Consider the following 17,934-nt stretch of genomic DNA (forward strand, 5'->3'; position numbering starts at 1 on the left):
TCGATGGCTGTATTTATTTCAACGTCTTTACTCATTTATTAATGAGTTCGCGGCATTGTGACTACACTGTTCCCTGTTTAATTCACGTCTGAATAACTCTGTGTTTTTCTATCCTTTCAGAAAGCTTCTACTTGTAACTTCCTTTGTTATTTTATCATTAATAGCCAATATGCCAAGACTTGTAGGATCTTAAAAAAAAGATTTTTCAAGCTAGGTAAATAACGATTATTAAGCAAAATGTGTGTCATGATTGTGGTAATCAATCGGTTATTTTGTAGGTATGGGATACGTAATCAGTCGAACTATAATATCTTCTTCCTCTTCAGAAGGAAATACCAATCATTGAACACATTACCATAAGACCGACACCCAACTAAAACTATTGGAGTTAAAGCTAATAAACGTAGGAGCAACAATCTAAATCCCATTTCGGGCACAGGCTAAGGTTCACACGTTCTAGAAGATTAATCGCTACGGAACCCTCTCGGCTAAACCGACTATCGCCTGGCCGCACTGAGGACCTACTGGGAAATTTTATCATAATACATCAGTCGGTCATGTAATGGTAGCGTGATAGAGGACAGTATTATGTCAATTTAGAAATGTGGTTATTGTTCGTGAAAAATTATGTCGTGTAGTTTATTATTTTTGAGAAAATCTATAGTACCTAACATTATTGCATTATTAACTGAGAAACTACTAAACCGATTTGAACATTATTTCAGTGTTATATTGCCCATTAATCGAGGAAAGCTAATAAATAAGCTACTGTTTATTCCAAGGTGCCGATAAGTTCCCACAGCTATTAAGCTATATAAAGGCACTTTACTATTAACACGTTCGCGTAAGCAACGTCTTACAACGTCGTATTGATATAAGTATGAAAAGGCCCAACGTCGTACGACGGCCTCTAGATTGTCATATTTATTTTGACGGACCATGTCAGACCTATGTGGTGGCGACAACGTTTATAGACGTCGGACGTGAAATAACGTTGCGCCACATAACACAGATTATAAGACTACGTATAACGGCGGGACGTCTTAAGACTTGGTTTAATTTTGTGTGCGAAAAAGGTGCGCCACAGTACCAACATTTAAAAATGAGATTGCTCACGCGAACGTGTTAACATTATGTGTGGCTAGTTAACGTACTTTATTTTCAAAAGATCAACTACTAAAACTCTTGCATTAACAAAAGTGACACTATCCACTAAAGTGAAATTCCTTAACACAACACTGACGGACTCAAACACGAAACTGAGTTCCATCATGCGACTAAAATAGTTGGGAAAATGGCTAAATCACAAAATACAGTAACAACAGCGACTTTCGGTTCCAAGCTTTTAGCCAGTGAATTTCTACTTTGTTCCCGGTAATAGCGTTGTAGCAGCGCCAACAAATTATTAAACCTATGTTAGATGGCCCGCTTGCCTTTAAAGAATCGTTACGGAACAAAATGTGAAACTATGCGTCATATTCTCTAAGCGTTCCCGTTTTAGTCTGTTGGTGTCAAATTTTGAATTATGAATCCTAAAGAAGACTAAAGTGTCTGGTTACAAGTGACTGGTTGATAGAATAGCTTTTATATAAGAAATCAACTAGCTAGAAGACTTGCCATGGAAAAATGCCTGAGGATCAAACCCAGTATTACACAGAAGATTAAATAATAATCTTAAGATTATGTAGATAAGTTGTATATCTGTAGATTATATGTAGAATTAAAAGTCATAAAATATTCAAAGAAAATCTAAAACAATAAAACAAAAACAAAGCTAATAGAAGGTATTACCTGTAATGACAGAGCTGACCTGATGAAGTTGAACACAAACAAGGGTGTCGTCGACAAAACATTGCGAGGCTTAACGAAATGAGCGCGAGTACTTCAGCCGAGGGGCTGGATAGCTCCCGGCGGTAGTAGGGCTTGCACTATATGGGGATTAACGTTAATTTCTGTTAAATAGAATAAATTATTCTTTAGAAAAGTAAAACTTAAATAAATTAACTTAGGAGTGATTTGTCGTGTTGCAATGTTAAAATATTTATTAGCTTCTTCTAACGCAAAATAATATAATTTGGCAAATGCAAATCCGGGTTCAGTATCTACCATTATCGACAAAAAAAATATTATATACGGTAGCCTCCTTATAAAATAGTTTATTCTAGTTTTCAGTTTTTTTTTCTTGTAGGTAGTGATAATAGAAATACATCATATATAAAAAAAAGCTGCAGCCTAACTAAAACAGTTCATGAGAAACAGTCAGTTGACAGATGAACGGACAGTAAAGTCTTAGTAATAAGTACCTGTTTTACAACCATGGAAAAATATCCTAAAAACACCTTATAATATCTGAAAGCAGTCCACGTGTAGCAAATGTTAGTAAATTATTTCACTCATAAGTGTCAACGTTACGTCTCACATATTAAATATTCATTTTGTAAGCGAATAAAATACAGCAAATAACTGCTGAATAGATTCAAAGTCATGTGTGATTGTTCTGACACTTACAGCCATTACGAGTAACTGTTATAATGAGCTTAGTTTGATATTAATGACTTTGAATACTAGTTATACTAGATTTATTGTTTTCCAATCCACGCTAGGGAAACTGTGAGTTGAAACAAACTTGGTCCATTCGGACTTTTACAGTAGGTAAATACTCGTATATTTTTACTAACAAAAAAGTAAACAGTCACTGCTTGTTTTTTATAAGTTCTCTTCGATTTTTTAGATACCTAATTAACTTATTATAGTACAAGCTTTCTTTATAGAACGAGTATAGATTTCCGCAAAAAAAACATATAATTAGCCGGCTAAACCGAGGAAGCCTTCAAAATTGAGAAGAAAAGATTTTCCTACTAAATATTGGTAATAATTTAACCTTTACAGGCGGTTATAGCTAATGGAATAATAATTCGATACTTTTACTCGGAAGCAATTAACTAAAGCCCAATTTTGCTCTTGTCTTGTTGGAGATTTTTCTGGAAATTGAAAATTGCAAAAAAATATAGTCATAAACGTTATATGTATGTTACTTTATTATTTCGACCACAAAAAAACTAAAAATACTGCACGAAATCACATAAGACCTACAAAATTCCAACCACCCTTAGCGTACCTACTTAACTCAGACGGTTTCATCTATAAAATGTTTGCTGCATAAAATACTTTTATATAGGTACTTCCCAGTGCAAAACTTACTCATAAACCTGGCATTTTTTAAGGAGAACAGATGCCTGTAATAAATTCTTTAAATCGTAACTCGCTTATCTAACTAATAAAAAAACGAAATAAAAGTGTGGAGCGACAACCCTGCATAAACCTTCGGCGCGACGCCGACGTAAAGATGAATCACAACCAGACGATGTCCGCCCGCAGCGATTCCACGACGACCCTACCATCGATCCAGTTTCAATTCACAATTCTATTACAAAAGCGCCACCGATTGATTTCCGACGAACAAAACAGGTATTGGATGCGAAAATTTGCGATAATGTTGACGGCTCAACACTTTTATCGGTGATTATGGTACGGTAGTGGGATATTTATACGGGTATTAGCCGATGAGGGCAGCATTAAACGTTGTTATTTTTTCATTACACGGCCTTTTGGCCTTTTTATCAGTAATATTTGGTTGTAATGGAGAGATGATGATGTCGGCCAGTGAGCAACGGATTCACAACAAATAACACCGAAGTTAATGATGTATTGTTGGCGTTTTGCCGCGTATTCGTTCGCCTAACTTTTGGGATCGCCCGGAATTTTTGTCCACATTAATTTTTATGTTATTTTTGGATGGCTACATTTTGTATTTTTATAAACTTTCTATGATTTACGGATGTTTTAAGGTAGTTTTAATCTATTTCGAATGTGTGATAAATCATTAAATTTTCAGTGCCTCGTCCACTGCTTATCTAGCAACGTTTGTTTCAGTTGGGATGTTTAAACGCTACATCGGGTACCTAATAACAACAAAAGCTTAAGATATATATGTAGGTAGGTATAAGATATACTAACATAAACACATAGCACACTGTTTATAAATATCCTTGCAGCATTATGTGCAACAAATAAAGCGGTGCATAGAATTCATATTGATACAGCACGACATGACTTAGTGCTGGCAGTCACGTATAATATTAGCAGAAGAAGAACGCACTGGGGCTCATAAACAAGGGACTGGCAACTCGCCAACGATATGCTTTTTACTAGAAACAATGCGAATATGTAAATTAGATTTGTATAAAGCTATATTAAGTAAGGTTAAACCGTAAGGCTCAATTTTAAAGCGCATCAAAGGATACAAGAAACTAAACATAGAAGCAAAAGTTATAAAGGGTAACGCTTGTTAGTAGCAATTGTAATTAATGCACTCTCATAAAGAGAACCTTTTTTAAAAATCAAAAAACTACCATCCGATACGATAATATTCTCAATATTTTTTTACGCAAAAAGCCAAAGAATCCATCGCACAGAATTAAAATCAAAATATTAAATGTTTTAAAAATGTAACGTGACTAGGGAACGTCGTCGGTGCGACAGTAGAATTTTTAGTCAATTTCTCGTTTGACACAATTGAATTTGATCGCGGGATAAATCAAGTTTCTGAGCACGAGCGCCGGTGACTTCCGCTGAAGCCGTCGGCTGTGGTCGAAGCAATGACAGTGTATAATGGAGCCGAATGTTACCAGTAGAAGGACTATTTCTATTTCAGCGAAGCCGCAGCTACGTTAAAATAGGAGTGAGTTGCAATGGTGGCTGTATTTCAGGATTACTGTGGTTTGCCGAATTGTTTAAATCAATATTCATTGTGAGAGCAAATTGAAATACTTGAGGAAATTCGAACATAGATTTATTGGATTGTCAATTTTTTCGGAGGTATTTTGTTTTTGATGATCAAGTGAATGCTATATTGAGTATCTAAGTATAGCCAAGTTATTTTTCCAAGTAGCCATGACTATACTCTATTCAAGCTACTTCTAAACAGAACGTTATCTTCAAATCATATCATAAATCTTTCCTCTAGCAGTACTTTCCGCTCCTCTTCACTAACTTAAGTCGTTCTTTCAAAACCTTTGTCTCGAGCGCTGAGTCGACCTCAGATCACTCGTTTGAGGCTACTTAACGAGACGCCTTCTCAATTCTTACTTCATTTGTGCTCTAATGCAAATCGACTGACGGCTTAACAGAATATTTTGTTGCTACTGTCTTTTGTTTGGTTTGTTTATCTTCGTTAATGGCGTTATAAGTAATGAAATGGTGTTGAGTTACGTCCGAGAGTTGGTGGGCGAGTGATTTGTCGGTTTTGTTAAGATCATCTTACATCCTTAATATAGATATAATTAATATAACTTAACAGTATCTTAAATTAAATTTTGGTATGGCAGATCGATGAAATACCTAATCTTGTTTTAAACGATCGTTTGAAGCCACAAATATCACAAATTCGTGTCAATTTAACCCTTTTCATTGAGCAATATCAGTTATTCTAAATTCTGATGAGGTAGCCGTTTGTTCCAGCATATCGATTGAGCTCAGTCGGCCGACAGATTTAGATCTCTGTGCCGGCTTAGCTCGCTACACTGACATGTCGATTTTCACCATTTCATCTAATTTGCATTTCTTTTTCAATGTATCGTTTTCAAAGTCAAAGTCAGTATGGAAAATGGTTTCACTTCTGATGTTTGCGTTTTATGTTTTAATTTCAGCAAAAATATTGTTAAAATATTTTCCGCAATAATTTGTTAAATTAATTCTCTGGAAAAAGTAACGTAATAACATTTTCATACGCTTTTTATGCGGTATTGAAACGCTTTTTATATTCACCTGATGCGTAAGACTATTTTGTTCTGACGCTGAATTATATTCATGCACGTTACAACTTGGATATAAACAAAGTATTAATCATCAGCGTATATCACCACATCCCACAAAGCATTAAAACGATAATAATTCTCAATCGTTATCATTTCATTGACAATTTATTCACAATACGTGATAAACATTAAAATACCGTGGGTGTGTGATTAATTACCGGCAAACCCACTCATTAATCAATTTGTATCGCCACTGACAATACAAAACTTATCGCTCGGTTTGATAACATGGTGTTTTGACATAGGGGAATAATAGGTTGCCAATACATACTAGCGATCACATTTGTAAAATTAGCCAGGAACTCACAGAAAGAGTTTTATATCAAATTGCTAGCAGTTTAATTTGAATGAATAAATATGAAGCAATAACTATGGTAAAACGAATTTTCAACCAAATGAGCTTAAACTTGTTCCGTTATGTTCTCAGTTACAATTTATATTACCCCATCATTTCCCATGGGTATCGTGAGAGGGGGACAGAGGTATTATATGAAGGGTATGGCCGTATTTACCTTCTATCCTTATAGGGTGAATATAATAATATTAGACCCCCTTCATAAATTATTATCATGGATTGAAGCCTTTTGTGGGGAAGCATTTCGACATGTTTCCTCCGCGAAATCTTATCCTCAAAATATGGTAATCCAAAAATAGTAGTAGTCTTGCTCTATCTGTGGGTTATCAGCAAATCAACGTTATAATAGTTTCCATAATAATTTTCAGTTTATGACTTGTAAGAATGAGTTACAATATTGTGTTCATTTTGTTTAAATTATACAATTTTTATTTTACCTATTTCATCAAAAGTTATTCATGATTGTATAACTGATTGGTTTACCTAGACGACTTGCTTATTTCTAACACATTCTTTGTCCCAGATGGTGACGCGAAACTCCCGTGGACTGGCCACAAGAGGTTGAACCGTGACGAGATGCGAACCTGACGCACCATGACCCGAAGAGAGCCATGCCGGAGCTTCGCCATCAGCGTCATACAGATCATCACTATCATATGTCAAGGTAAGCTATAGTGTAGCATAATCTACTGATATAAACATTAACGTTTGTATGTATGAACGTAAAGATCATCATCAATATCAACCTCCCACCCTTATCCAATTTTTTTAACTAAATCTACTGAACGGATTTTAATGAAACTTAGCAGTAGCATTGCTATCACATAAGAGTAATATAAGCTTCTTTTTAAGAACTAGATTTCTCAGGAAACCGGCGGAAGTAAACAAAGTACTGACATTAATGCTAATAATCTGAGAACACACTGCTGTGTTATCTAATTATCAGCAACGAAAATACAATGAAAATTGGAGAAAGTTATGAAGTAGACTGAACAACTAAGTAAATTAAAGTGATTAAAATGAGTGCTGAAGCTATAGATACATGACAATTTAATATTACACGACTATACGATAGATTCAAAAATTGCTAGATCAATAAATATCACTATAACTTGGTTTCATCTCAGGTAGGTCGGTATATCTACTGAATTTACACCGGGTAACAGCAAGTTATCGGAATGAATAACAACATATCGAAGAATCATTCATGTATAAATACGTCTCAGATCACAAGAAATCAAGATCACTGAATCTTTTCACCTCAGCTTTATTCTATTAAGAAACACATCTTTTTCAATAAATGATAAATACATACTTATATTTCTTACTTTTCCTTCAGAAAGGAATTTAGATGAGGATGTATATTCTACTTCATAGAACTCGCAAATTCTATAAATACGGTCCACTGCGTTTCAGATCAAGTCGTAAAATAATGAACGATACATATAAAAATATATTGGTTTCCACAGAAGACATTCTTTGCGTTCATCTTCCGTAAGACTTCATAAAATAAGAACAAGTCTTGGTTGAACCATTTTTCTATGTCACAGTCATTAGTATTAGTTCTAGAAACTTTATTACGAATAAAAAGATGCTTAGCTAATCCTGAAGTTACTCTAAACGCAAGTAGAGTAATGATTTTTCAAAACATGTAAGTTACATAGCGTAAAAAGTAAACTTATTGTAAGACATAATTCAGAAAACAAAGGAAGCCTTATCGCCGCTACCTAATAACCCAAAAACAATTCAAAAAAACCGGCCAAGTGCGAGTCGGACTCGTGCACGAAGGGTTCCGTAAATTACAGTTAAATCAACCTATCTCAAAAACTATAAGAGATACTTTGATCAAACCAAAAATCGTTGAAAGAGTTAATTAGCATGCATCACCTCTATTTTTTTTAGAATTTTATACCCCGTAGTTATAAAAATAGAGGGGGGGGACATACTTTTTACGACTTTGAGAGCTGATATCTCAAAAACCGTTCACTTTAAGAAAAATGTTTTTTAGAAAACTTTATATCATTTTAAAAGACCTTTCCATTGATACCCCACACGGGTATGTACATCGAAAAAAAAAATTTCATCCCTCAGTTACATGTATGGGGGGCCCCACCCCTAATTCTTTTTTTTACTATTTAGTGTCATATTTTTGTAGCGGTTCATACAACACATATTCCCATCAAATTTCATCACTGTAGTACTTATAGTTTCCGAGTAAATCGGCTGTGACAGACGGACAGACGGACAGACGGACAGACGGACAGACGGACATGACGAAACTATAAGGGTTCCGTTTTTGCCATTTTGGCTACGGAACCCTAAAAAACATCAACACATTTAAATATGATGAGAATCAGGAACGCGAACGTTAACAGGCCACCTAACTAAGTTTTCCGAAATTACACGCGAACTTTTCGAATAAAACGCGACACAAAGGGAGCGGCCCTTAATGAAGACAATATTTTGAGGGGCTCTCAACTCCAGTAATTAAATCTCGCGGCTCATATCTACCAGTAGTACGAATATTGTATAGACAGAGTAATTGCTTATCAAATTAGTCGTGGTGTCGATCAATTTGTTTCCGCGGTTTCACTGTAGTTTTAGGTTCAAATGTGGTTGATTTAGAGTATATATATACCACAACATAGGATACTAAAGAGAATAAAACTACCGGGAAACGACTCCAGTTTTCTTCCAAAACTATGAAAAATAACGTACAGCGTGAACACATGAATGCTGTGTGATGACGTAAAAGACCGATTGTGTTGAATGTAGAATAAAGAAGTCAAAACAAAAGCGTTAGGAAGGCAGCACAAAGCGGAGTATAAACCCCGATAAACCAGTGCCTCTAAAACAAACGTGTTCGTATAAAAACCAAACCCTGAAGCGACTAAACTACCTAATTTGCTAGAAGATATACACACCAAATTCGAAAAGGCTTTCACGAAATACGTTTATAGAACGCGTGAAGCGCACACTCAATTTAGCGGTGTTTTATAAATGCCAAGATACGCAGATGTTGGTTTCGCTACGGTAAACAAGTTGAAAAATGTCACAGTCAAGAAACAATATTACTTTTTCTTTGAAACGAACTCCGTCTAAAATATAAAATTTATTGCCATTTCGACTTGCAAATTATTCAAAGAGAAAGCTATCGGGGTGTCGGACAGCGGTGAATTTTGGTAAAGCGATAGACTCGGTAAATATTGCGGCGAGTTAGTCTAGCATTCCAATGTTTGATATGTTCAGCTATCGTTATGATAACCTATTGTATGAAATGTGCTGGTATTTCACAATATCGTGCAATCATTTAATGAGTTCATAACACCAGCGTTAGAAAATTAATATTTTATCCATGCTTAAAGTAACGCGAAATGTAAGAGTAATTTTAAAGTAAGACTTGTGCGTCGAAGAATGTGCCTCATGAACAAGTAAGTTAATTAACGGCTGACGAGGAGAGAGCAAAACTGTGTTTTATATCCTTTGTGATGGATCCTACATAATGTTACGATAGTACGTTACACCGGAATATTATGGCGATGTGCTGAAATTCATAATACCCGCACACTCGTAAAGGCATAAGTTATTATAATGATGTTGCTCAGGTATGCCAAATTATAATCAGTCTCTTCAAAATAATCTGTCCCAAGTACTTATATTAAAAGATATTTTTTTCTTAAAAATACCGATTGAAAAATTATAAAGAAGATTTTAAAATAGAACATAAACGCTGACAAGGAAATCATGTTTTTCATCGAGATGTCTTTGTAATATTAATACGCAAATAAAAATCTGAATTCTGAGAAAGTAATCATTGCGACCGAGAGCAAAATAATATCGTGCCATTGATACACAAAAATATCTATTGATAAAAAATTATCGTCGTTCTCTAAAAGGAAAATGGTAGAACATTTACTAGCGATGTACTTGTGTATATAAAGTCGCTTTTTTGCTTGGAAATGTATACATCTGGAGTTTACAAGCTACTTTTAATTACCATACTCGGCGAAGTATGAATCATTAGGCTGTGTGCACAACGTCGCGATTTCCAGCGATGAGTGGCGAACAAATTCCGCTTAGTTTTGCTTTCCCTTTTATAAAGACGTGCAGTAATTCCTCGTTTGCTGTATTTTGTCTTCCGTATAATGACGGTACAGAGTAAATGTTAACGGTTTCAAAGTAAATATTAGATCAGAGTTTACAGGGCCGTTAAGGTATTGAATGTTGTAATAAAGTTAACGTTAATCCTTATCGAACCGGTATTATCCGGTTATAAACGTTAGATGAGATTTAGGCCTTTCATGCATGGTTAATGTTTTAATCTACAATAGATAACGATCTCGTATTATGTTAACATTTATGTAATTTCTTCATTTATATCATCTTAATTTAAAAAGCAGTACAACTTTGTAACATCTATTTTATATTCATTTAACTAACTAACTTGAAAGTTTTGAAGATGTACAACACACAATAGAATTTATTAAAAAATATTTTGTTCAACACATAATTGGTCACAAAACTTTTATAGAGAGCTTATTAAAACTTAAGTTAAAAGGTGCACTGACTTACATTTGAAAAATACCACGAATACCTATAAAACTGCCAGACAAGTAATTGATGGCCTAAAGTCATATAAATGGCTTCAGCAGTGAATTAAAATAAAATATATGAAGGCACTCTGAACTTTCAGTAAAAATATGAACATCTGCAGTTTAATAGAATGCCTAGAAGGTAAAAAGTCTAAAATTGGTCGTGGTCCGTGAGTGTGTTCACAGGCGAAGTTGTTCGTACCCTTTACAAGCTCATCGTTATCACCGCCGCGATCCGGAATGGGGAGAAATTTGCCAAAGTTCCGTAATAAACAATATTTTGCTTGTCATAACGAGCCGACAACTCCCGCCTTCCTAACTTCGCGGTTGATTAAAAATATCAATCTAAGCGCTTTTACATTCTACTCCAGGCAAATGCCTGTTCGTTATTTTATCAAAGTTACACTTTCGTGCCACATTAAAAAGGTCGTAAGTCTGAAGGTTATATTCATAGCTCGTTACTATGAACTTTGCGAATCGCTCTAAAATATTACTTGTCCCTCAAGTGCTTGTTCGTAATTTTAATCTCAAATATTACTCGTTCGGTTGTAAAAATATGTCGTTTGTCGTGATTTATGCGAGGGTTGATATCTTTGGTTTTACAAACTGCTTTAAAAGATAATTTTGTTGGATTTATGATGTTGCGAACGTCTGATATTTTGAGGATGTTTGCTGTAATTAAACCTCCAGTTATTAACGGGAGACTGTCCCGAGACGCGAACCGAATACAAATTTCATAGAGGATAATGAGCTACTTTATACTGCGCGATATACTCCAGAGGTGGCTTCAAACCTTCGCTTTTAAAAACTAATTACGAACGAGACACTGTCTACTCAATTAACCAAAAGGACATTAAGAGCGAATACATTTCGGAATCACATGAAATTGTGCAAAATGGAAAATGTTCATTTGCGTAGTTTATGGAAAGGATATTATGAAGTAAATGTACCGTGCGATGTTGTAAACGTCAGCCGATGCATCCATTTATTGGATTTGATCGCAACATTATTTGAATAGCCATTGTTAAACAAATGAATAGTGCTTAAATTCTATTTTGTTCGATATGAATGAATATTTCGTTTTAACGTTTCATTTTTCAGATGAACTTTTGCTATGAATTATATTCAATAAACGAAAGAAAAGGCATTTAGCTGATGATAGTTTTGTAAAAAAATATTCATTATTTTCCAGTTTCTATCTTGTGCTATACGGAACTCGTTGTTAAGCATAATATTTCAAATTATGATTCGATTAAATATTTTTATATAACCGACAATGGCCATATAATCAACCCATTATTTTTCAAATCTTCATACAGTTACAGCTTTTTTATCGTCCCGCTGGGCACAGGTCTTCTCTCGGAGAAAGAGAAGGATTGTGCCTTAAACACCATACAACAAATCTTCATACAAAGTTCATAATTTATATTGATTTCTGACACTTACGCACGCCTAAGCCATTTAAATACAACTGCTGGTTACGCGGGAAACGCAATATGGTTCGTAAAGATGCGAAAAATTTGAAAACCTGGTGATTGCAAATGCGACGGGAAAATCGGCATACTGCGGGCGACACAAAACAAGAAAGTATGCTTAAAGGAAAGGAGCACAGTACCTGTTGTCTTCTACGGCGATTTCTTGTACGAGGAGCACTGCCACAAATAAAGTTCAACACAAATCACACCAATTTTCCACTCAATATCGATTTTTGTATCGGAGAGAGACGTGAGCTCTCGCGCGCGTTGTCAGCCATTTTTTTGTTTGTTATGTTGCACACACTACTCAAGGGCGCTAGTGTCGCCTCTCGCTCCAACGAATGCGTTGAGGTATGTGCGGGAAAGGGAAGGGAATAGGATTGCAAGCACCAGTGAAATTACCAATATAACAAATTATGAGTATGAAAATTACCGTGCAACCAACTACTTTTACGGTTTTTATAGCGGTTAGGCATATAATATTATCTATTCCGTGAATAAAATTAAATTCATAATTTTATTTTCTAAGAATGTTTTTCCATTGTTCAGTTCTGACGGAGGAGCCTCGATTCGCGGAGCCGATCCCCAACGTGACGGTGGCGCTCGGCAGGGACGCCAGCCTGCCCTGCGTCGTCGAACACCTTGGCACTTATAAGGTAAGACTTCATTACAACATTGCTGGCAAATTGCTGCAGGTATTTGAAGAATGTAGTAGTAAAGGAAATTTGAGAAAAGTACGTTTTCGAAAGAATTTCAGCTGCAACCAACCAGCAGAAATTTCAGCAACCAACCGGCAAATATTTTCTGTGTTAGGGAAAGCAGTGTTAACTGATCAAACCGATGACTGTTACAACTAAAATATACTATACAATTTTAATTAAAGAACCAGTATCCATTTCACCTTAATCAAATGGAAACTATTGAAAATAATACACGTAATGTAAAAGCTATTTAAATTCTGAAAAATTCAAAACCTGTCAAAGTTAAGCCACACACGAGACAAACACCGTCCAAAAATACAAATTTTAATAAAATATAATCACATCATTACGTAACTAGCTACACCCGAGCTCCAAATTCCTTCCCAAATTGGGCACAAAAAATTTTGAACATAATTTTCAATAACCCTCCGTAAAACGGAACAATAAGAGCTTTGTAACCCTATCTGCTAGTGAACTTATAATATTTTAAAATGTTAATGGGCTCAGTACAGATCCGCCGGCATTCGGCCTTCGACTCAATGAAATATAACGTAATTATCTCGTCAGGACTCGTTCCAGCTATATTATACGCGGCTGTACCAACCATTATTAAGCCAATTTCGTAATTCCTAGAATTAATTCTGCCAAGTTTTATGCTTAAGTATTTATAATGTAGTTTAATGCTGTCTTTAAATTATAAGTGTTGGGGTGAATTATAATTTGTAAGTAGTTGAATTAAAACGATTTTGTAATAGGTATTGGGTAAATGTCACTATTTTTTGTGTCATTTCACCTAATGGTAGATACGTCATCGTCATTTTGATTGATAGATACTAAAAGCAATGTAATTTTTTAATCTGTTCATTTAATTTTAAATGATGTTACAGCATCAATATCTAACTTTCCTTACGTAAGCTTTATAGGGTCTAGTTTGCAAAATCAAGCGCCGTGAGAATAATAACTTAATTAAAACAAGAGTATCTTATCCACCTTTTCTTACACTGTTTTTCTCATCTTCCCTCCTTAGAAGCATTAATCATCCTAATTAATTGTATAATTTAACGTCTTTACACATTTTAATAAAAAGATAGGTCTAGGGTTCCGCGACACGCCCCTTTGTTCCGGAGCCCCTGTCTCCTCCACTAATTATTACGCTATAATAAATATCGCTGAAGGAATTAATGCAGTAATTTCAGGCTGTATTTCAGTCGCGCCACGGTTATTCATTAAGTTCAACGTCATAGCGGGTACAAAGGTAGCTAAGTGTACCGCCGTACAATGCCGTTAGGCTCGCTGCAGATCTAAGACAAATACTGGATTTAGCTTTCAAATCCGATTCTATATTCATCTCTATTTTTCGAATCAAATATTTTATGAGGCACGCATTAAAGATTTATCAAATATTGATATAATAAATTTTGTTTCATAATCTGCAAAAAGGGTTTTGTATTTTTTATTGGGTTTGGCGAGCTTATTTTATATTCATATTTTTGAAAGTACAAACAGAATAAAGTTCATTGTTAGTGGGATAGGGATAGACAGTTACCGAGTAAGACTAAACGTTATGTTGCGGTTATGCCGCGGTTAACGGCGTGCGGTATGTGTAACTAACACGGCCAAACGCGCGGTTAGATCCACGTTAACCTTTGTGTATATCGCACTACGTAATCCTTTTTTAGATGAGTCGCAGTTATACTGTGAAACTATACAATGTATGTACTTACATAAAGTGCGATTACCAACTGCCGGGTTAATGCTACGTTTAATGATTAAAGAGAATATTGTAAACTAGGTGTTCCCCTGCTTTACGTAGCCACATAAAAGTAGCCTATTTCAGGTTTTAGACGTTTTGGCGTGAACGCTGAACATATGGTCTGATATAGGTACTTTTGCATTCATAATATTCCTAAACATTCCGTGATTAGCCAGTCAAAGGTTGCTCTATTTTATATTGTTCAAAATTTTTTTTGAGAATATCTTGGGTTTAATTTTATGTACCATTACCAAATCGCTTTTGTACATTTATGTACCTACATCAAGTTTACAACAAGATAAAAAGACGATTTCACTAAATGACTACATAAAATTGACAAACATAAAAATTCCACAACATCTCACTTTCTTTTTTTGCAAACCGCTTGACATATTTACTCTCAAAAAAGGCAGATGCTACACAATTTTTATGACGTCACCTCGTGTGCACCCCGCCTAACGCTAACAGTTGCAGTGAACCAATTAACTTATTCATGAACGGCGCATATGAGCGCAACATTTAGATATAATGTACGCCCAGACCATTTCACTAATTATCGCGCGAGCTGTGCCGTGTACACTCGCCTTTACAACTCCGTTTGAACAAAGAACTTGGTGCTGTAAGTTCGTCAACAGTTTTACGTGGATTCTGTTTGATAACTTGCGACGTTACTTACGAAGTTTAATTGTACCTACATTATGATGATGACTGTCAGCGGGTTATATACATTGCCATTTGATACGTAGCTTTATGTGTCTTGTTATGGAACACAAAAATAATATTCGGATGCAAATTCAGCATTTATACTGAAAATGAAATCAGATATATACAAAAATTTTCACATTTATTTTACCTTTTAGTACACACAGACAGTAAGTTTGACTCAAGTGCAGACTGACATAAAACACATAAGCATCCAGCTAGTCTTAGTTAACCACTTACCCTCGTCACAAGTAATGCATTTCTGCCACATTGCATCCGAACTGCACGTTGCGACGCGTCTCCTCAAGGGGCTTATGGCTCACGACTTAGGGAATATTTTCTCACGTGTCTGTAACGGATTAGGGTAAATCTTTATACGTATGTCGATGGGATTTAAGGAATGTAAGAGGAAAATAATAGAATGTATTATCTGTGGATTGCTTAACGAAAAACCATAACCTTCCTTTTGTCGCTACCTGGTAAAAGGCAAACAAAATTGATAAAGTTAAACAAAATTGATAGGGTCTATCAATTTTGTTTCCCAAAGGAACTACTTCTTGTCTTGTCGTGTCTTGTCTATATCTTTTTTCAAACTCTAGACTTCCTGTTTACCAAATTTCATTTAAATCGAGCCAGTAGTTTTGGTATGAAAGCGCGACAGACAGACGAAGTTACTTACACTTTATTTGTTACGGTTTCACACATATCCTAAGAAAACCTCTTTCACACATGTAGATAACAAAAAGTTACGTAGTTTTACTGAAGTTTAGTTTTCAACATCAGAATCAGTTTAGCTGAAACTGAAAGCATAGCCGCCAGCCAGTAAACTTGCACCTTAGTGATTACTTAGGTTAATAAGTCCTTAATATTTTATCTAATCTAAAACACAATAATGTGCACATTATCACGTCAGTATATCAATTTAATTTGGTTTGGCGTCTCTCATTAAGTACATTGTCTTGTTCGCCACAATGGATGTGCAAGCTAACTGCTCGGCGACAATTATGTGCTCGGGACACCTGCCTGTACTTATATATAGGTAGGTATATTGTAGGTCAGTTGGTTGGTATATAGAGGTAGGTATGGTGATAATTGTAATTATAATTTGTGTTAGTGTCTGTTTGTATTAAATTATGCATAGTAGTAGTTATACATACATAGCCCCCGATATATTTAAAGTTATTTACTACAGACCAGCTTTTTTTCGCTGATAAAACTAATAAATGAATAGCCTATGGTACCTGGGAATAGTGACGCTTCCGAACAATAAAATATTTTTTGGAATCATTTCAATTTAATCCTTTCATAGTCAAACACAGACAACATCGTTCAATTTTTTTATCTTAAAATTCCGAGTTATTAATAAAAAATCACCCTAATCGTTTAGGTAAAGGTGTCACCTCTCATTAAATCCACGACACCACAACCCTGTACGTTTAGCGTCCTCTACAAACAAGTTTAGCTCACAATCCTTCAGCCAATAACTTGCCACTGTCATATTTCCCCAACAGTAATTAAGTGAAGGAGCCCTTGCAACAATTAACTTATTCATGAATGTGCTTCAGTCCTAATTATTTATTTTATTTTACGATCCCTATTATCCTGTAACGTTCTCCTCGTAAATACTTGGTAGAAGGCAATTTTGAATTTTGAGGCAATTTCAAAGAAGGTTTATTTCGAATATCAGTAGATGTAGATGACTTGATGTATGTTGGCTTTCGAGTCGTTTAGCTCAAGTTTATTTGTTTAATCTTCTGCTGTTTTGTTTAATGGTTCATCTTTTGTGGATTTATGCTGAAATTGTTTTTAAATACGCTATTAATATAGTCTTTTATACGATGTACTTGCCTACCCTAAGTTATCTTTAAGACGTAAAATACGGGCTAACAATAAATATTATGGGCTTACCACATGAAATATAATTAGTTGAAAAATATAGGCAACGTCAGTCTAACAATGATGCAATATCAATTAGTTCATAATTCGTTAATAGTTCCATGAATATCAATGACTGGCGGCTCAGAGCAAACATCAATTTTGTTAATTTGATTGTCGGTGTGTTTATAAAACAGCGAGGTGTGCTAACACTGAATACTATCCAATTAGCCGGACATTCGCCACGATTATTGGTTTTCATATCGAAGTTAAACAAACACTTCATTTTATAACAGACGTGCAAATGTACTCGGTGTAGTATTTGAAAGATGGATATTTTTTGAAATTAGTAAGGTCGAGTCAAGGTCAGAAAATAAAAATTACCTCGATGTAGTCATACTGTATGCCACTTTAAATCTTACTCAAAAGTATTTCTGTCGAAGTAATTAACGTAAGTGGGAAAGTAAAAGAATGATTTGAGCCGTCTTTAAAATTGAATGGCGTTTCAGTATGAGTGTGTGATTTTCCATGTTTATTTTGAGCCAAAAAAAGGTCCTTCACATTAAATGCACAAACCCACAGAATGTAAACCAAAATATTATCAT

General features: G+C 35.1%; 1 protein-coding gene across 3 annotated transcripts in view; it reads left to right on the top strand.

Moving 5' to 3' along the window:
• LOC135116764 (lachesin-like) overlaps nt 1-17,934 on the top strand; it is a 95,041-nt gene that overhangs the window by 48,394 nt on the left and 28,713 nt on the right. For all 3 annotated transcript variants that reach the window (XM_064034318.1, XM_064034319.1, XM_064034317.1), the window contains exons 2-3: nt 6,755-6,895; nt 12,848-12,954. In XM_064034318.1, the coding sequence (XP_063890388.1) occupies nt 6,826-6,895; nt 12,848-12,954 (177 nt within the window). In that variant the 5' untranslated portion in view covers nt 6,755-6,825. The remainder of the gene's footprint in view (nt 1-6,754; nt 6,896-12,847; nt 12,955-17,934) is intronic.

Source organism: Helicoverpa armigera, chromosome 4 (genome assembly GCF_030705265.1).
Source record: "Helicoverpa armigera isolate CAAS_96S chromosome 4, ASM3070526v1, whole genome shotgun sequence".
NCBI lineage: Eukaryota > Metazoa > Arthropoda > Insecta > Lepidoptera > Noctuidae > Helicoverpa > Helicoverpa armigera.